A 20,210-nucleotide genomic window follows, 5' to 3' on the forward strand; every position below is an offset into this window, starting at 1 on the left:
GGACAACGGCAACACGAAGTAGGAGTTGTTTTGCTGAGGAACTAAAGCCGACGTTAGAATAAGATTGTGGGGGTTGCGAAGGAAGGGGTCCGTCCGTGTGACAAGCTTCTGTCCAGGGCGGACTCCCTGCTTGTTGGATGATTACCAAACAAGAGCCCTGTGCTCCCTCCCGGTCTCACTTCTACCTTCATGGCCACAAAATATACGGATGCATGCATGGTTCGGGAGTATGGTTAGAATGAACATATGGAATGAATAGCTACACAGAAGTGATTTTGTTATACACTAAGTATTATGTGCCTAACCGAATTACATCCCCCACATGGCCAAAGCTCAAGCTCCGATTGACGCATCCATTTCTTTCTTCACCCTCGAGCCCAGAATCGATTTTCTACCAGCCCTACTTCCACCTTCGACAGCCCGCCGCGTCACCCCACCCACGCCCGCCGACAAGATGTCTTCTCCCCAATCCAAGAAGACCCCGAAGACCCTGCCCTACCAGCCGAGGCCCCCCATGTCCAACGCGCCATCCAGCGGCAGCGCACCAGCGCCATCGTCGCAACGAGCAGGCAGACCCGCGCCCACGCTCCCCGCGAGCCTGCGCGCCCCGCGGCCGCGCCCCGTCGACCCCTCCAGCCCGGCCTACAAGGCGGCCTCGCGCAAGTACGTGAGCACCATGATCGCCATGCCCATCCTACTAGTCACGTCGTGGGTGCTCTTCGACCGCCTCGCGCGCGGCGCCGAGGTCAAGACGTTCAAGAACCACACGCCGCCGCCGTCTGGCGAGCCGTTGGCGGCGAGGAGCGACGGGGGCAGTGTTTGAGAGAAGCCGGTCGCTACGCCTACAAGGTTGTCGACGAACATCGAAAACCATCTACGATTGAGGGTCGGGCCGTGGAACGTCGATTGCGACGGCGGCCGTGACGAGCCGTTTGGCTGCACCCTGAAGCGACAGACGGCCCAACTGGATATGTCTCGAGGCGCGGCGAGTGTCACATTGGCTGCAGGCGCGCTCACTGGGGCTTGGCCGGTCAGCTTAGGCTTTGGCTCTAGTATTGCGACCGCGAGCAACTTCTGCGCCAATTGATGCCAAGTGAACCGGGCCACAGAGTGCGGCCCCGGTCTTTCTGGGAGGCTGACTTTACGGGCGCTCAATCAGGCACAGACTTGCCAATGACGAGCTTGAACACATTATCCCATAGACTTGGAAACACCCGTTGTTGTTTTAACTGTTCAAGTCACGGTTCAGAGAGTCACTTCAGTCGGCATTCTATATTGGGATTCTTCGAGGATGGACTTTATGGGAAGATCCCCATGACCTGCGACAATTATTACGGAGACGGAAAGCTTCGAATTGGATCTAACTATCATTTCGAATATGGGTGCAGTCAGTCGGTCTGTTCATCGCAGTAGAACATCACTAGACGCAATCCTTGGGCAGGGGTGCAGCACGGAAGCGATGCGGGAGTAGAAGCCGCCATGTAGCAACTGGCCAACGGTGGGAGGGGGAGTCGTCTGCGGACTAAAACCAATTAGGAAATTAGAGGTACTCGTACAATTGACTGCGTCTGGCCAGGATCACATTGCGCCGTAATCTCGCTCAAAAGTTGGCTTCGGATGGATTGGTCGCCCGGAGCTACGAATCAGGCAGTGCATGCACCCTATCATGTCTCGTATTTGATGAAGCTTGCGCGTACTCCAGAGCAAGTCAGAAGGGGGGAACTGCCGGTCCTGATAGGAGAGATATATATCAATTGACTCCATCTGCACTCCGTCGTGCACTTTGCTTGTTTGATTACGGGGAAACTGACAGCCTACGCTCCTTTCTTTCTCTCTTTTGGTCGATTGGCTACCGCCGGCCCTCCAATTGCCGGACAGCAAGCAACAAGACGCCTCGATACGTCCTTATCTTCCCGCGCATCGACAGGACACAAGACGCTTCGTCGGCCATGCTGCTGTCCAAAGTCGAGAGCAGCCCGGCGGCGGCCATCCTCGCCTACTGCTTCTCGTCCATGAGCATGACGCTGGTCAACAAGTACGTCGTCTCGGGGAACGCATGGAACCTGAACTTCTTTTACCTCGCGGTACAGGTATGTGGATCGCCGCCGTACAGCGGCGCATACCTCACGGAGCGAGCGCGCTGACATGATACGGGCTTGGCGTCTTGGGAAAAGGCCATTGTAGGCACCGTCGCCATATTGGTCTTGAAGCAGCTCGGTCTCATAGCGAACCTGCGACCCCTCGAGACGAAGAAAGTGAAGGCTTGTGAGTCCAAATTCTAAATCATCATATCGTCTATTTCAGTGCCAGCTAATCCCAAATGCCGCCAGGGTTCCCTATCTCCTTGCTGCTGGTGGGCATGATCTACACCAGCATCCAGGCCCTACAGTTTCTCTCGGTACCCGTGTACACTATCTTCAAGAACCTTACCATCATCGTCATCGCGTACGGCGAAGCCCTGGGGTTCGGCGGCGGCGGCAGCGGTGCAAACCGTGTGGGCCGGCTTGCGCTGCTGTCTTTCGCGTTGATGGTGCTCAGCTCCGTCGTGGCCGCCTGGGCCGATATCCAGAGCGTCGTCGCCTCGGCCGGTGATACGAAAGCGAAGGATGTGACGACGACCATGTCGACCCTCAACGCGGGGTACTTCTGGATGGGCCTCAACATCTTCTGCGCCGCGGCGTATGCGCTGAGCAACCGCCGAGTCATGATCAAGGCCGACCTGAAGAGTATCGACGGTGAGTGACTCAAACACCGGTTTGCCCCATGAGGCGAAACCAACAAACAGACTACTGACCCACCGCCACGCAGTCATGTTCTACAACAACCTCCTGTCCATCCCGATCCTGCTAGCCTGCTCCGCCCTCCTCGAAGACTGGACGCCGCCCAACCTGCAGCGCAACTTCCCCGCGGCCGGGCGGCGGGCGCTGGGCGCCGGCATGGTCTACTCGGGCCTGGTGGCCATCCTCATCTCGTACTGCACGCCGTGGTGCATCCGCGCGACGTCCTCAACCACGTACGCCATGGTCGGCGCGCTCAACAAGCTGCCCGTCGCCGTGCTGGGCGTCGTCTTCTTCGCCAGCCCCGTCACGCCCGCCGGCTGCCTGGCCATCGCCATCGGCGTCGTGAGTGGCGTCGTTTACACTTGGACGAAGACGCGGGAGACTGCGGCGGCGGGGCAGGGACAGCCGATCTTGCCGTTGACTGTTGTTGGGCGGCAGAAGTCATAGCCCGTTGACAAATACGCGAAGTCTCATATGCGCACATTCGGGGAGTCATATTTTGTAAGGTTTCGTTTCTGTTGGGTTGACAACTTGAAATGGAATCGACACAAAGATAGAAAAAACATCCCCTTTTTCTTAAAGACAAGCGTATTGATAGGTTGAGTGTGTTATTTGCTGTGGACTTGAACATAAGAGACTGTATAGGTGACATTGCAAAACCGGTGACCTGACGAGACTCGGCATATGAGCTTCAACCAACTGAAATCTCAGCCCATCAAATGGGGAGTCCACGTTATTCTCCTGCAGTATCGGCCTTTTGCATATCCAATTGTTCCGGAGAACCACTCATTAACCCAGGCTTGAGAGTATGAGATGTCGTGGCTACTTCTGGAATCACAAAGATAAACCGAAAAAGGAGAAGACCATGAAACAAAGGGAAGAAAGCCGCATGAAATAATTAGTATCGCCAAAACAGACCTCGCATTCATCGTTTCGAAAATCCCAATACTCTGTCCCTGTAATGAACCGAAATACGAACAGCTGGCCTTTTTTGGTATTCTATGTTACATCGCATCTCAAGGCGCGGTGCTGGGTCGTACCCGATCGTTCTCGATGAGTTCAATACCTTCATAGGGCTGAGCGTTCGCATCTGACAACACTCGACGGACACCCGAGCTATTAGTAAGCGTAGAGGAGCCTCCACCGCCGTGTTCGGGAGGGCTGCCTTGTGAGATTTGGTCCTGGGGTGCAATCTGATCGTCATTGTCCTGACTCTGCTTGGGGGGCTTAATAGCAACACGGGCCAGCATGGGGTGTTTAGGGTTCCTGATGTCGAAAGGGCCTAGCGGTTCGCCCGGCTGTGTTGTCGGGATCGTCTTATTGCAGTGCTCCCAAGTTCCGTTGCTAAGCTGATCCTGGGCCACACGATGAAGTTGGATCGCAGTGTTTCCTTCCCATTCGAGATATTTGTACATGCTATAAAAGCCACGCTTCTGCAGCCATTTCAGGATGGGTTCGATGGAAAAGGACACGACGACGATGAGTGCGCCCACGCTGTAGGTAAGAGCCAGACCGAAAACGCTGAAAGAGGCGTATTGTGTGCTCCGGACTTTCTGGTAACCAAGACATGTTAGATCGGAAAATAGGGGGTTTCAATTCAGTATAATCACCTGGCTGCGGCAGAGAGCCCTTTCGTAGTCATTCTCAGGCTTGATGGTTTCAGACAGGGACGTTGAATTGCCACTCCCCTGTGCCGTAACGACAAACTTGGCTTGGAAAACAGACAGCATGATATTCCACCATTGGGTGACGTCGAGGTGCCATTGATTTTCCTTGGGATTAAAGACCAAGCCTTGCACGACCGTGATCTGGGATGCGAGGGATGCCGGACCAAGTATGTCGATGAGTCCGCTCAAGCTGTACGCGTTGAAGAGCATGTAGTATGCCCAGAGGAGAAGCGAGCCGGCCTCGGTGCGGGCTATGGGTCTGTCGGGGTCCAGTTCCTCTCGAGTCAAATTAAAGAAGGGGGCAGCGCTGTAGAGGGCGTCGTACTGATTCGTCAGGTTTCCGCATTGGCCCTGCGACGGATCTCGACACCATTGAAACTGGTCGATGCAGCCTAGTGGCGATGCGGCTTCTTCGGGCAGATACTCGCCTTGTCCGTCGGGAGCAGTTCCCCGGTACCAGTCATCTTCTGTGCGTGATAGAAATCGAACACCATTCCCTTGGAGAAAGTATATGGCAACTTCACCGTCACCCCTTAAGATGACTGGATCTATGTTGTACTTGACAGATGTGTTGACAACAGATGTCTGTTGGTTCGTCCAGATCCAATTCGGCCTATCAATAGTTTGTCAGATTGGACCAAGGTGTGGGCAGTCTCAAGATTTATGGAGTATGGAATGTATACCCAAGTTGAAAATTGTTGTTTTGCCTTTGATATTTCGCTCTCGCAGACTGGCTTAGGCGATCTGAGGCCACATAGGTGTAATTGACCAAGCCGGTGCTTTCCGAGAACATGGAGCCGTAGTGGTATGTCGTATAGTTCCGCCCGGATTCGGTTATGTTGCCCTTGCGCCCTTCCGTCACCAATGGAGCACACTATTTCAAGATGCGCAAAAACGTTAGCGTCATTTGTAATTATATATTTATTAGTAGATATGCCGCTCAGGGATCACACAGAGGGAGACGAGCGTTGTATCATGATAGGGGCATAGATAACAAGAACTGGGGTTGGTCGTAAGGCACTGACCTGTAGAACATATCGCAACTTGAAAGTTTCGCCAGGGCGGGTGTTCAGTCCGAATATTTTATCGCTGCTCAAGTGCCCAGTATCGAATCGGATATTTCCACTATTCCGCCGGCAGATGTCGGGGTGAAAAGGGCACGGCGCGTTGTAATCCATCACCGCCGTTGGCACTGCTCCGATGACGAATCTGGAGCACTCCATGATACCCGAGGTTTGATTTGCATAGCAATTCTTCGCGTAGTTGGCCATATTGTTGGTGAAAAGCGACCAATAGGACCTCACAGCATTCCTGGCCGTCGCATTATTACCGGACGATCTGTCAGTGCCGGCCTGGCAGTTGTCCCCTTTCAGAAGGACTTCGCCAGCTTCGGAAGAGATTGACGAAGAAAAGCCACCTGCTACTGTAAATGTAGCAATAGAGCTAGCAGCAAAGAGCGCTATGGGCAAGATCCTAAGCCACGCCCGTTGTCGCCTTGCCGTACGCCACGCCCAAAGCAGTTCGATAAATGACCACAAGCCGGACTCGGCTGAACCGGAATTGCGTAATATGACCTGTCGCTGATGGTGAATGGCGTCTCGCGAGTTTGACGTCGAGGAGTATTGGTGGAATACGAGCGCAGAGATCTTCCAAAACCGAGTGGCCACAAAAGGTATCAAGAAGGCGGTAAACGCAATAAGAAGATTTCCATTCTCTCGCGTCGTTGTAAGGGTTCTGCCCATGACGGGTCCCCGAGACCAATTCGTCCATACCCCCAGTGTGACAGGTGCGTCACTGTCCATGCTGTACGTATCCTGAATAACAGATAGCAAAAGGGGGGTTTCACCAAACATCCAGGATTATCTTTAGATATAAAGCTGCGTACACATACGAGGGCCCTTGGATCACGAATAACTTTATACTGATATATTACTTGAAGTTGAAGTATAACGCACCCATAAATAGAGAGAGTAAGAAACTGTGTATGCAGCTGCGTCTCGATGGACACTTCGTGTATGCTGACCGGTCAACCTCGTCACAACTCCAGCCCTGAGCAAACGAGCAATGATCTACAACAACAAATGCGACGTTGTGGTCAGAACTGCCGAGCTAGGCTTGCGTGCCTGTTATTTAGGTGTGGCTCCTATCTGTTGCCCAATTGCATAGCTGTACCCGCCACCTGGTAAAGACTCAAAGCCGTCATCATACGATATCATCCAGAATAAGCAAGTTAGCCAACCGCCAGATTGATGGTAGCCACAATTTCGGCTGCAGGTGGCGTTTCAGCTTCGCATGAGTGGGAAGGTCAGCTGGAAAGAAGGTGGCGCTACACGTGGTGGAGGTGAACGCCATTTTCGGGCTTCAGAACGTTGACGGATAAGGGTTTCTGCACGTTTTACCTGCAGACCAGAGCCTCTTTCGGGCTGAGTACCTAGTCATTTCTTTTTTTTCTTTTTTCGGTTCAATTTTAAGCAGTCAACCCAACAGAAACGATGCCTTATAAACATATGACTCTTAAAATAGACGTACCCAATCAAGTGCCCATTATACCCAATGACCTCAAAACGCTTTCAACACGAATCTATCAAATGAGCTCCAATCGGTTGAAATAATCTCACAACAGCTTTCTCCGGATTTGATGACTATGTTTCCATGTTAGCAATCCTTTGGTCATTTGGTTAAAACCCCAGCTGCATCTTAGCCTTTCGTTCACGTCGCCAGCCCCTCTGCGTCTTTACCACGGGTTTGCCCGGTGGCGGCGGTGTCTAGTCGAGGCAGCAACGCCCGGAGGCTCGAGCGTGAGCTCTAGCGCATAACCCTGGCATCTGGTGCCAATGATGACTCCCTTACGGAGTGTATGCTCATATATCATATGAACGCTAATGCAAGGCCCCAGGCCAGTCTCAACGCGAGCTTCAACGCGAGCAATGCCACACCTACGTGCTCCATTAGCAGCTGGCTGAAGAGTAATGAAATGACGGATCATATTACCGTAGCTGTTCAAGGTCTTCTGAGTCGGGCTTGATCCTCCGCAGCTAGTGTTGCATGCATTTCCAATTTCAGCCTTATATCCGGCTATCCCATGTCCTTTTTTTACTGAGTGATACACATACCCATCTGACAGCAAGGAGACAAATAATGTATTCAAGTAGAGACAGGGGTACACGATCGCGCGATGGTGAATTGAGAAGGGTGGCTAAACTCGGGAGGTACGACGACGTGTTCTCGATTATACTTGGATTAAGATGCGGGAGACGGCGGCGACGCGAGGAGAGGCGCGGGGGCAGCCGAGTTTGCCATTGAATGTTGGGAGGTAGAAGTCATAGCCGATCACACATGGAGTATTTCACGCTCCCTGCTTTCTCAACGAGGTCTAGTAGGGAATTGAGTAATGAAGTTTTAATTTCTAGACAGGAGTTCTTGCTCATCTCGAGCTGGACTCCCTGGTTCATCATCGTATGTGCTTCGTCAATCCATCACCCGGGCCCGCAAGTAAAAAAAAACAGTAGCGTCGGCGCACTTTTCCGTCCATCCCCCCTCCCTGACATGCGTGGTATAAGCTGCTCGCGCGCAATGCATCAAGTCCTCGTAATCGACGTAGGCTGCCCCGTGTTCTCTCATCGTACAATCAATCCACCAGTTCCATGGCCCCCATCATGCGCCCGCACGCCCTTCAGGAATTGCGCTCCGCGGCCAGCTGCTTCAGGTCGCCCGTCTCGGCGACCTGGACGCGGCCGCCCGTGGAGGCGTCGGCCTTCTTGGGCCCCTTGGGCAGGGCGTCGTCGACCTGGTCCTTGGCGGCGTCGGTCTGCTCCTCGAGCTTGATGCCCGCGTCGCCCTCGCCGGGCCGCTTGGTGCCGATCTGGAGCTTGGCTTCGTCGAGGACGTGTCTGGTTTGGCTGTGGTTAGCGACGGCCAATCGGGGAGCAATGGACGAGGTAGGCGAGTGAAAACATGGAGGAAGGAGGGAAACAAGAAGGAAGACTACTTACTGGGCCTCGGCGCTCTGGCTGCCTTCCTGAGTGGCGTCCATTCTGGCGGTTGGGTTTGGTGGGTGGATTGTGATTGGATGTGGTTTCGAGGTCTGGGGTAATTGGGCGTTGGGATTCAGATGTGCGTAGTTGGGTGATTGCGAAGAAAGAATATGTTGGGTGAGTTATCGTATTTGAAGAAATCGTGGTGCCTGTCGCAAGATTTCGCATGTGGTGGGATGATCGGCAGTGCCTGAAGAAAGCTTGTTAGCGTGTCAATGCCATCTGACGTAGCTATGGGCCTGCGACGTCATTTGCCAGGCGGCGGGGTGGGTTCCCCTTGCGTAACCACCCCCTGGGGCTTGCCATGCAATCAGGTACAGGTGCGATCCCCGAGTCATCCACCGATAAGGGACCATCAATTAGTCAGCCCGAGTGGTTTCGTCTGATTCATGATCTTCGTCCGTCCGTCCCGTTTCTTTAGGTGATCGCTTGGGGGCATCGGCGCTTCAACGGCGCCGTGTGGAGTCCCTAGACCCCACCGATTTTGACGACATATCCCATTCCGCGTCAACAGCATCCGGCGTTACATCACCTATTTTCGTATATCAGTTATGAAGATGGACATTCCCTTTGACATATCCTCGTCGTGATGTGATAGCTGTTTGACAATTGTTCATATAATCAACAAAACCCAAGACCGTAGAATCCCGGAAAGAAAACTTGCCGATAACAGAATAGATACCCCGCGTAGGAAGCCTCCGCGCGCCTTCAATCGCACGCCAAGTCACACTGAATTGCCACCCCGGCATGAATCGCCCACAATGGCCTGCATAGCCCATCTCGAAGTCCGGCTCAAAGTATGTTGAAGTCGCGAAGGACCGCTTCTCCCTTTTCGAGCATGGACAAGGCCTGTCCTTGCATAATCCCATGCACGCAACACTCGCCCACAAGAAGGAACTCATCCACACCAACAGGCCGCAAAATGAAAGGTGTTTCGTAGCCCATTAGAACAGCGACCAGGTCCCCCTTCTCTGTAATTTGGGGGCCCAAGGCGTAGTACCCGCAAGCAGTCTTTGCAAACCGTCTTTTACGTGAATTTCGATTGAAGCTATTAAGCCACCTGTCGGCTTTACCTTTACTAGCCAGCATGCCGGTCGTAGGGTCGATCATGGACGAAGGTAGCGCTTGACACAGGAAGGCGATACCATCGAGTGTTCGCTTCGGTGGGGTCAGGATGGCAGAGCAGTCTCCTGGATCGGTAATGTAGAACGGACGATTTTGGCCGGCGCGGCATGTGTCTAGAAACGCGACCAACGCACTCGACCCTAGAACATGATAAGGAGTCGCGAGATCGAATACAGAGTGTCCGCAAATCTCGTTCCATATCTCTACCAAAATGTGGTTTGTGTTGGAGGCGGGATCAGGATGTACATCGTAACAGTCGGCACGGTGGATTGGTCTCGAAAAGCGATCAACAATGTCAACGACAAACCCCTGGATCTGGAGCGTATATTGGGGCTTTGTGACGTGGACGACCAAGGGGCGATTGCCAGCTGCGCCGCACTCTGCGCCGTAGCTGAGTATGGAACACCGCTTCTGGGGTTCCCAATTCGGTATCCATGAAGGGACATTGATTTGGCCTGCTGTGTATTAGAACAAGTGCCAATGAACTGTGTCATTCGTGTGAGAATTGCTTGCCAAAATGCTGGACAACATTGAGTATGAATGTGGATCTGGCATCCGTGAGAGCTCGGGTTGCTAGCTCTCGGTAGACCACCCTTTTGGATAAGCTATAATCAGCTTGCATTATTGGATGCCTATCGGGTCCTACACGGGCCGAATAGTGTCCCAGAATGGCGAACACACGATCTCGAGGATCGAGGCACTTGGTTCCAGCAGTGACGTTGAAACGGTAAAGGTGATAGACAAAATCCCAGTCAATGCTTCTGCGCCTTGGACGCCCCTCGAAGAAACTTTGGTAGAGTCTGTAGCCAAAGTGGCTGCGCACCTTCAAGTCGTATCTCATGGGTCCCAATTCGTCCCTAATAGCAAGGCACGCCTGGTAGAGGGTATCGAAGAAGATGCGTTCCTGTCCCCAGTAGAAGATAGTTGGTGTTTGTGTTCCTACTTCTTGAATAATCCACAATCGATAAAACTAGCGCGTGGGAACGCCGTATCTTAAATTAGACTTCGGCAATCGGAAAGTGCTTCCGTAGTTGGAACCACACGTACCCATGGTAGATCGAACAGGACTTTCAGTTGTCCGAGCAAGGGTGCAACATTGCCCGCATCACCATCGCGTATCATCCTCAGCTGACTGACGTCCAAAGACGCGAACAGGCCAAGGGTGAAGAAGGCTTTCTTTGCAATTGCATCATGATCCGGTCCCAGCCACACGACAACTCTTTCAGCTTTCTCATAGATTCTGTACATCAGCTGGACCTGCTGGCTTCGTTCTGGGATGTCCTCTTGGTTGATGCAGATCTGATCAACCCACAAACGCATACATTGCTTCGGCTCGTCATCGTGTCCTTCGTCATTACGGAGTCTCCGCAGGGCGTGTTCCAAGTTGGTGCTGATTTGGATAAATTTCTGACCGATTCTGATCCTGGTATGTGTAGTTTGCGTCCCCCATGCGTACGAGAGAGCCTTCCAAGGCGACAAATTGCCGTCATCGAGGTTAGTCATCTCGAGATGACCAGCTAATTCATCCTCGTAGCCGCCATTGTGCAGGATGAGCATTCGAGTTGTTGCCTGAGTTGTGATTGGCGTATATGCATATTTAAATGCACTGGCTATACCGGCACAGTCGAGTGTTTCACTGTCTTCGGGTAAGCTACATTCTTCCAGCATCTCCGTGAGTTGGGGAATGCCGCCTTCAGTAGACATGTTGACACGTTTAGTATGCTGCCTTCTTTAGATTCGACTCTCGTGGGAAACCATCTTGTTGTGCGTCTTTCGCCTCTACAAGTGGAAACACTGTTAGCGTAGCACTGCAGGAGCGAAGGCGATCTTGAGTTTCACAAACAGGATTAGTTTTGCCGTAGACTTGGTGTATTCAGTTTTCGGAGTTCAAAAGAATCGCGGGTACGCAATCGCCGTATGTGATACTTTCTCGTATACAGTACTATCCTTGCTCGGGAGAGAGGGAGAGGATGGGGAGGGGAAGCTTGAGGACTGGACGCGAAAAGATGAATGGAATGAAAGTAGTTATGACTAGCTCCCCCCCTCCCCCCACACTCAAGGCCGGTTTTAAGTACATGCAGTCATGGGAACTGTTTGTGCAGCTTCGCCACGGTCACAGCCTCAGCCGCAGCTCCTTTGCTGGCCTCTCGGTTCAATGTATGGTTACACGGCATGCCTAGGGCTTGAATGCCAAGAAGTCAGCTGACTCCAACGCAGAGGATAAAATCGATAAATCTAAACAGTCCACACAATCAACTGAATATAGAAAAGGTGTCAAGGATTATTGCAACTACTATAGAATAAATTGTCTATGTTGAATGGGCTTTGTGTAAAATCGTACAGGTGGTTCAAATGTGTTGTATTGAATGTCTAATCTATCTAAAGTATAATAAAGCTACGGCCGCCTACGTACGATAAGCTAGTAGTCCGTACACTGCCGGCACGTAACATCCTCTTTGAGGATATCCCTGAACCATTAGTCGGCTACACCAACAACCCGAGAACAGCCTTCTTAATAGAGCCGAAGCTTTGGCAATATTTCACCAATGGTGGAGGCCCGCAAAGTAGTTTAGCTGGGTAATCAGACTCAGGTTGCGCTGGCCTGCCTTAAGGAGACCAAAAGAAGAAAACCATGGTTGAGTCTGTATTGTAAAACGTTCATCAGATAGTGTATATATACCCTGTCCGAGGGCGCTTTCAACTCTTGTTTCCCAGTCCTGCTGAGAGGCGTGTTCCAAGATCAGCAAATGATCTTCCAGTCCCTTACCACATCTCTTACCTCTATCTACCATCTACCTTTTCGGCCGCACCAAAGCAGCAAAGTCACAAGCAACGCGATTCCCACGGCCCCGCCAACGATGGCACCAATCAATTCGGGTGTCATCTCGGTGCCTGCCGCGCCATTGATGGCGTGGGTCGGGCGCGGACTTTCCGCCAACGTCGCGCTTTCGTTGCGTGCCAGGATACGCAGACCAGTTGCTTCGATACATGAGGTGGTGTTGAAAGGGCGGAAAATCAGGGGTACGGCAGCAACCAGGCTGGGCAGGAGGGCGGAGAGGACCGCCGTGGCGATAAGAAGAGAAAGCATATTGGTAATTATTCGGTACTGGCAGCAATGTAACACTTAGCTCGCATCAGCTATTATATGCGTGAATGCACTAAAAGAGTAAAGAAAAAAGGAATTGTGTCTCTAGGGTGTGTCTTTCGATGCGATCAACGTGCTTGTTTGTACCGGGAACGACCAGAACCAACAATCAGTGAGTCAAGACCCAGTTGCTTTATACCGGGAAAGAAGCGGACGCTAGCGAGATGCGAGACAAAGGAGCGTGTCGGGATCCAGACGGTCATGGCAAACAAAGCGGGAGTGTGCAACACAGCTTCCACACAAGGCATTGTTCTTTCGCCTTCCCCGCGACGGGCGGCCGGACCGATCAAGAATCGTGCCTAAAGAGCCCAGAACAAGGAAGGACCTGCTTGTTTGCTTCATTCACATGTGAAATTGGAATTGAAGTCATCGATTTGGGGCTTGGTCGAGTTTCCACAGCCCGTGAGCTCCAGAAAAGGAAAGAGAGGATCCCCTCATCGCGCGCACTGAACGACACCTTCCAACATTTGGAAAAGTTCGTCGAGATCCTCTTCGACTCAACCAACCAACGTTGCAACTCCATTCCAACCTCCATCTTTTCTTTCTCGTGACAAACAAACTTTTGGCTTCTCATTTACATCAATTCAAATTACTTTGACTATTCGCTCCCAGCTCCAAGCCGACCAGGATTGCCTGCTCGCCACCAACAACGCCACCACTGCAAGAACCACAATGACCGTTGACCCGTTCTCCTTCGCTGCCATCTTCGCTTTTCTTTGCAACCATCCCTACGCCTTGGCCATCTCCATGTTGTTCTTTGCCATCGGCCTATTCCTTGGTTTCACGTCGGCCGGCTTCTGCTTTTCCTTGGTGGAATACCGGCTGCTGTGCCCCCACGGAGCCAACTGTATCCACTGCGCGCTCTCCAAGCCCCCTAACGTCACAGCCGAGGTCATCCGGCACGCGTATGCCAAATCCATACTTGCTGAACTCGAAGCCCTCTCAGACAGTGATGAATATACCGGTAATGGACACGCTGGCAACTGATGGTAGACCGCGGGTCCACGATGCCGCAAGACAGCAAATCGCGTCAACATCGCCATCTCCAAGACCAACCACGATCCCGTCGACATTTCCCATGCGCAACGAAGCCAACTCATCGAACTCGAGTCTGCCACGCGAGCGCGACGTCCGCGGCCCGTACATGGCGCTGTTGCGGTCCCCACCCCGTGAATACAATGAGATGGAGCCTGTGGGGCTATCGGACAACATGCGTCAATGGCTCGACAAATACCGGGATGTGACGGCCCGGGTCAACGACATCAACGACCACGCCTACGGCCAGAATCAGAACAGCAACTTACGCGGTGTCAGTGCTTTCCCCCTGGGAGCTTACTTGCTGCAGTACTACAACTCTTGACCTGAAGAATGCCATGTATCGCCTATGGCCGGTCCCCATTGACGATGATTTTGGATGATTATGCCTAATTATTGCTGGCTAGGGAGGTGGCGCAATCTGCATTGCCTGTGAGGCCTCTGAATTGATTAATTGAGGGGAAGTGAACAGATTATAGGTGGACAAGGGGCGCTTAGGATGACAAAGGTTTCATACATGAAACTGAGCATGCGATATACATTCACATTGATTAATATACGGTTGTCTCTCCCCCGTGCGTTCCGTTTCTTGCATGGACATGTTACATTGCCTCGCCTCATAAAGCACGATACGAACCATCGCCAACATCACCACCGCAAGACGAGGATAAGTTCCGTATAGTTAAGTGGTATAAGATGCGGACATGCGTGTTTGGATGAGGCATACTCACGCCGCGGCCTGGGATCGGACCTCGGTGCGGGAAGACGGTGTGATGTTGTCCGGCGGCTCTTTTGTCTCGCTTCCTGGGTCGGGTGTCCATCTTTATATTTCTCCCTTCTCTCTCGTGATGGGTAGTATAAGTCATGATAAGGTGTGTCGCCGATATACACTAATAACCAAGACGCTCTAAGAGACCCATATGGTCCAGTGGTAAGAATGTGGCAGTTGCTATGTCACAGCCTAGGTTCGAATCCTGGTATGGGAAGTCCATCTTTTTGTTTCGGTATGCGGTCATCATTTTTCTTTCACCACCCTTTGACTACTGCTAACTCAACGCGGCGTTATATGAACCGACTGTGATGTGTTGGTCACTTCATTATTACCACCATTTAGCTCTTTGTGCTGTCGTACACCGTTACCATTCTCTGGCGATGATTTCTCCACCCATGTCTCTCCTCTCCCAGGTAAATTTTGCCATTATCAGGCTCCGTTGAGCCTCGGACGCATCTTGCCACCCATATCGAAGTATTCACCTACTCTGCCCTGACCTTTTCAAGTTCGTACACCACCGCTCCAGTGGCGATTTCGAAGGTACGTATGAGCCAGCTCTTTTCCCTCCCCCAACTTCAAGAAAATGGTCAAAGGTTTTCGATCTCGTGCTTTACTATGCTCTACTTCTCTACATTATAACTACGAACAAGAACTGAGCATTACATAGCTAGCGCAGTCTTGTCACCAAAGCCCCGTTCACCTCCCCTTGTGATTTTGTACAATAAAGGCTATATCTACGGGAAATTTTCAAAGTAGGACTAATATAATCAGGCTCCATGATAATTTTAACGCTCCTGGATGGTCTGGGAATGGGCGTGACTCTTGCCTAATTGTCTTTCTACCTGCCGGTGTCTCTACTTCCCCTTTCATTTTCGATGTTGACTCGAGGAATCTCGAACAGACGTCGCGCGCCAGCTATATCTTTCGTTGGGTACCCTTGCTCGAGCACCGCATGGAATAGCATTCTGATGATTTCCCGGACACGGACACGAAAATGCGCCATTTCCAAATTGAGCATAATACCGTATCAGCGGTAGGGGTGATGGATCCCCAGGGCCGGCCTCGGGAATGCCATTTCCGCTAAGTTTTGAGTCTGTTGGAAGGCGGAGAAGGTGGCGGCTATCGTCCCTTAGCAGTAGCAGATGATGATGACGGTAGATGTCTTCTTGTTGGTATTACAGAGTTGTAATCCGGAAGCTTCCAGGAGCTGAGTGAAAGTGGTGAAGATGTGTGCCTTGCGTATCTATAAGGTGTCGTCTAAGAATAATGCTATCAGTATGCAATAATCTGCCTGGTCCAGCAACTATATAAGCGTGGATAAGCTAAATCGCCGATATTCATGGACAATACTCAGTTGGAGAGTCTCATATGGTCTAGTGGTATAGGACTGCAACTTGTGTTAACGCACATTGCGGCCTGGGTTCGAATCCCAGTGTGAGAAGTTGGCCAGTTAAGTCTTGACCTTTTGCTGTCTTTTTCTTTTATCTTTTTCGTTCCTGTCCTGGTCCAGGCTCTATCACTAGAATATGCAACTATATGTCTCCCAGTATGTCGATCGTCTTATAGGTCACGATGCAGTAAATCGCCGATATGTACCGCAACTATCAGAGCCATCAAGGCCCCATATGGACTGACTATATGCAAGTCATGGCGAGTATGTTCGGTATCGCCGCTGCAGCCCAGGCCCGAGTCCTAGTGTGGGAAGTGCACAATTACTAGGGTGTTACTTCTTGCACCCTATGTCCTTGGTTGTTGTGTCTTTGCCAAATTCACGGATATGAGCGTTCCAGTGTATGTGGAAAGTTCTTTGCTCTCTCCTCCCCATATTCGTTACTCTAAGTGTCAGCATTGGTTACTTCTCCCAGCCTCCGCTCACTTCCAACGAGATCTGATGGAGTCACATGTAGTCCATGGAGCAAAGAACATATGTGCGACGAACCTAGATTTGAATCCCAGTGTGGGAAGATGGCGCTCACTCCAACTTCATCTTCTCTCATTTCTCGCCCAACTCGCTGCTTATGGTTCTGGCGGTTGGCTGAGAGTCTGTAATTGGCGGGTAACAAAAAGTGGAACCCCGCAGTATGAGTTGGGATTTGAGAAAGGATGTCCTTTTCATAATCAATCCATTGCCACAATCCACAGTAGGCTGCAGAACCCCACGTTGTTGTAGGCACAAACAAGAGTTCAAACTGTAGCTCAGCCAATTGTCTCTTTCTCTACATTGTTTGACAGCTTCCCATAGTTGTTCCCTTGTCACCCAATCAAACCCAGCAGGTAATCAATTTTATTCTTCCTTTTGAGACTGAAATCGAGTACTCTTCATTGGCACGACGATGGCGCCCTCAACACCAAGCATCCCAACCAACGGAGACGATCTCCAATCGAAGCCAAACACAATGGGCACTTTGACACAGGTCAACGAGGAGCCGTCGTCTCAACACAGCGACGTAATTCTCCATGATCGCGGGGTTGAAGAAGGTCGATCTGCTGGCATCCTTGGTCTCTCCAACGACATCTTGTACCTCATATTCGATTACTTCCGAACAAAACTTGAGTGGCTCGACAACGGGGAAGGTGACAAGTGGCAAGTTAACCGACAAGCCAGCCGGGCATCGCGGCTAGTGTGCCACCGATTTTGCGCCTTCTCAACTCCAGTACTGTTCGAATCGCTGACCATCGATCTGGACGCCGAGTCGGTACGCCGCGCCGAGACACTGCTGACGCAAAACCCGCTCATCGCTGCCAGTGTTCGCACCATCGAAGTGTCGCTGGCGTGCCGCGACCCTGACCAGGCCCGTGACCTATCGGCGTTTATCGAGGCACGGAACTCAGATCTCCAGACTATGTTGGCTTGGTATGACGAAGAATTGGACATCGAGATAGAGGGATGGGACAAGGATGTGGTCGAAGAGGAGTTTATAAAACTGGAAGAAGAAGACTGGTACTGCCGTGGTTCCCGCTACTATGACTCGGACTGGATGACCCCCGACGCTTTCGAGGCCTGCCGCAACTATCTCAGAATACATGATGCTTTTCTTCATCTCGGAAAAAGCGAACAATCCCTGGACTTAATGGAAGACGAGGCCATTAGAGGTGACGCTGCTATGGATGGGCCTTTCGTCTGGGAGATGGAGAGGGAAATGGCAGTTCGACGCTATCAGCAATTATTTAAGGAAGCGTACACCTTATATAACCAAAAGCTTCAGGAGCAGCTGCAAATCATCCAGAGCGGCTCGTTCGCCCAGGCGGTTGTTCGGTGTATCACTAAGCTTAAGCACAAAGGGTTCCTACTATTCATAACAAACAAGCCCCCAATGAAGATTCCGTGGGACGGAGGGATTCGCGATGCCGGCTGGCATATCAATAACAATGAGAGATTACTCCGAGTTATGTCGGGCCCTCATCACTGGCACTGGCAATTTTACAGCTTGTGGCATATCTCAGAAAAACGACAACCCTCTACACAATTACTAACGGAAATCCCGGTCGCATGCTACCAGGCCGGTGTGCCCGTGTTAAATTTGAAACTTGAATGTTTCCCCATGAGAGGAGGATACTCTAACCTCTTCCCCTTCTCCAGCACTCTGAAATCAATGGAAGAATGGTCCGTGGAGTTAGGTGTCGCCTGCCAGCAGCTCCAGAGTTTTGAAATGGAGGAATCATATGACGATGGATACCCACGGACTAAAAACGCCTCAATCTACGTGGACACCTTTATGTCAGCTATGCTGTCCGGTGGAAGACTCGAGAGGCTCAGAGTGCGCACGAACACACATGACTTGGGACACGTGTACGCGACGGCAGCAAGCACCTGGACGCGCCTGTATTCGCTGGACGTGGGCTGGGTGGGGGCCAGCCAGGGGGATGTTGAGACAATGTGCCGGAACCTCGTTGATGGGGCTCGTTTCAACCATCTCATGTTCTCGGTACAGCTCCAGTACAAGTCAGGTGGGAATTATGGCAGCTGGGCCAACGCACTGGACATTCTCAGGGAGAAGCTGCCGACAAGGTGGAGCGATGGGCTGACGGGGATGCGCAACTTCCATCTGAAAGGCGGCGAGCTGGATGACATATACGTCGAGGCTCGGGCGTGCCGGCACGCAAAGAGATACGATAACGATTCTGACATGGACTCCGCCGAGGTGAAGCAACGCATGCGCGAAAAGAGATACCGGTACAGCGACGAGTGGTACGGTTCGGCCTACGGCTCGGACTACGACACGGACTGCGAATATGAATGTTGGGGCTTTAACACGGAACGAACCATGAATGAGATCATGGAACACAACCTCACGGATCTGATGCAATGTTACGTCTCGGGCGATGCTAGAGTGAGCGAGAACCCGCTGCGAGGAGACAGAGAAGCGCTGTGTGAACGCATCATACGATGGAGAAAGGATCTCTTTCTGCCTGAAGACGACAAGACTTGAACTGTCGTGACTTGCGAGGCTGTTGTCACTAGCTAAGCTAATAGGTTGGTAGCTGATGAATTCATAGCGACAATAGAGAAGTTGTACAAAAAGAACGTTCACGTGACGTCCTCTGATAACGATTGAGGGGAAACGGCGGGGAAGACGCAAGGACTCGGAGGGCGGTGGGACATGCAGGAGCGGTTAGCGTTGGGTGTTCCGGCGACGTTGGTGGTTGGACTCGGCGAAGTGGTTGGAGGTGTTCGTTCCCACATCGCCGTTTTGAAAGCGGATGGGGTAGGCATCGGCGAACGGGGTCAGAGACTCATCCCCATGTGGCCCAGGACATGGCAACGGATTGAAGAGCCAAGCCGGGGTCGGGGCTCGAAGGGCATTCTTTTTAGGTACGCATTAGCAAATGGCACACCCACCAGAAACACTAGAAGCACTAGAAGCCCGGTTAGTGGCAGGTTAGGCCAGTTTGGGCCGGCGGCAATTGGCGGTAAGCCCCGGCTTAGGCTGTGTTCCTCTTTGAATTCGACCAATTCAGTTCCCAGGATGCAGGAACACGAACAAACAAAACAAAGCTCAGCTGAACTCTATTCCTTATCCCTTATCCCTTATCAACGTGCTAACACGGCGCACGCGCATGCGTCAAGTGACTCCGGGCATTGGCTGCATTGCCATTGGCATTGTGTCGCAGGTCGCGGTGTGCATCATCGTGCAGTCAATAAAATGCAGGCGACACCGTCTTTTCTGGGTTGTGTCCTTTCCTCCTTCTTCTTTTGCTCAATCGTGTGCTTGCGTGCTTGCTTGCGTGCTTGGATTGCTACCATCCAGCATCCTCTGCGGGCCAAACATCGGGACTCTGCTTCCCAACTCTCTTATCGGACAAGGACTCCCTCCAAATCCCCAACACGCCTCTTTTGTCCGAGATTTTCTCCGACTTACACGACTCAACTCCCCAAAAAGCAGCCAACAAGTGTTGCCATTTCTGTCGTCTTTGTCGTCAACTTCTACAAGTATCACAACACATGCTGTGCAATTTGAACTATGCCAAATAGCCATTGAGTTTCTTGTCAATTGGCCCACCCGCCGGCGACAACGTCTACCCCACCGTGCCAATCGGTCGGGCTCTTCGAAGCAACTAAATTCTCAGGGTCCCGCCAAACTTCGCCTACTGACGACATCCATCGCCGAGACCCTTCCAGAAATCCAGCCATTGCCACTCGCGAGCTCCCCA

The 20,210-nt window shown here is 51.9% G+C and overlaps 8 protein-coding genes across 8 annotated transcripts; 3 read left to right on the forward strand and 5 right to left on the reverse strand.

Moving 5' to 3' along the window:
• Positions 1-322: 322 nt before the first annotated feature.
• Positions 323-823, forward strand: PG998_010554 (uncharacterized protein; the record flags this gene model as incomplete). Its single annotated transcript, XM_066877370.1, has 1 exon — positions 323-823. One exon carries the CDS (start codon positions 323-325, stop codon positions 821-823), a length of 501 nt encoding a protein of 166 aa, XP_066726424.1.
• A 1,126-nt stretch (positions 824-1,949) lies between these two features.
• Positions 1,950-3,227, forward strand: PG998_010555 (GDP-mannose transporter; the record flags this gene model as incomplete). The annotated part of the gene is made up of 4 exons (XM_066877371.1): positions 1,950-2,090; positions 2,175-2,265; positions 2,331-2,735; positions 2,809-3,227. The coding sequence occupies 4 exons, from the start codon at positions 1,950-1,952 to the stop codon at positions 3,225-3,227; spliced, it is 1,056 nt and encodes a 351-aa protein (XP_066726425.1).
• Positions 3,228-3,820: 593 nt separating this feature from the next.
• Positions 3,821-6,249, reverse strand: PG998_010556 (cytochrome p450 protein; the record flags this gene model as incomplete). The annotated part of the gene is made up of 3 exons (XM_066877372.1): positions 3,821-4,333; positions 4,391-5,032; positions 5,449-6,249. Coding segments are annotated over 3 exons (1,956 nt in total), but the record flags the coding sequence as incomplete, so codon positions are not given.
• A 1,871-nt stretch (positions 6,250-8,120) lies between these two features.
• PG998_010557 (uncharacterized protein) lies at positions 8,121-8,480 on the reverse strand (the record flags this gene model as incomplete). The annotated part of the gene is made up of 2 exons (XM_066877373.1): positions 8,121-8,337; positions 8,440-8,480. 2 exons carry the CDS (start codon positions 8,478-8,480, stop codon positions 8,121-8,123), a joined length of 258 nt encoding a protein of 85 aa, XP_066726427.1.
• Positions 8,481-9,273: 793 nt separating this feature from the next.
• PG998_010558 (heterokaryon incompatibility protein-domain-containing protein) lies at positions 9,274-11,310 on the reverse strand (the record flags this gene model as incomplete). Its single annotated transcript, XM_066877374.1, has 3 exons — positions 9,274-10,061; positions 10,288-10,576; positions 10,654-11,310. 3 exons carry the CDS (start codon positions 11,308-11,310, stop codon positions 9,274-9,276), a joined length of 1,734 nt encoding a protein of 577 aa, XP_066726428.1.
• A 1,081-nt stretch (positions 11,311-12,391) lies between these two features.
• On the reverse strand, positions 12,392-12,694 carry PG998_010559 (uncharacterized protein; the record flags this gene model as incomplete). The annotated part of the gene is made up of 1 exon (XM_066877375.1): positions 12,392-12,694. One exon carries the CDS (start codon positions 12,692-12,694, stop codon positions 12,392-12,394), a length of 303 nt encoding a protein of 100 aa, XP_066726429.1.
• A 729-nt stretch (positions 12,695-13,423) lies between these two features.
• Positions 13,424-14,111, forward strand: PG998_010560 (uncharacterized protein; the record flags this gene model as incomplete). The annotated part of the gene is made up of 2 exons (XM_066877376.1): positions 13,424-13,656; positions 13,745-14,111. 2 exons carry the CDS (start codon positions 13,424-13,426, stop codon positions 14,109-14,111), a joined length of 600 nt encoding a protein of 199 aa, XP_066726430.1.
• Positions 14,112-18,502: 4,391 nt separating this feature from the next.
• On the reverse strand, positions 18,503-19,242 carry PG998_010561 (uncharacterized protein; the record flags this gene model as incomplete). The annotated part of the gene is made up of 2 exons (XM_066877377.1): positions 18,503-19,025; positions 19,091-19,242. The coding sequence occupies 2 exons, from the start codon at positions 19,240-19,242 to the stop codon at positions 18,503-18,505; spliced, it is 675 nt and encodes a 224-aa protein (XP_066726431.1).
• Between the last annotated feature and the right edge of the window lie 968 nt (positions 19,243-20,210).

This window comes from Apiospora kogelbergensis (assembly GCF_038363985.1).
Source record: "Apiospora kogelbergensis strain CBS 113332 chromosome Unknown utg000007l_segment0_segment0, whole genome shotgun sequence".
Classification (NCBI taxonomy): Eukaryota; Fungi; Ascomycota; class Sordariomycetes; order Amphisphaeriales; family Apiosporaceae; genus Apiospora; species Apiospora kogelbergensis.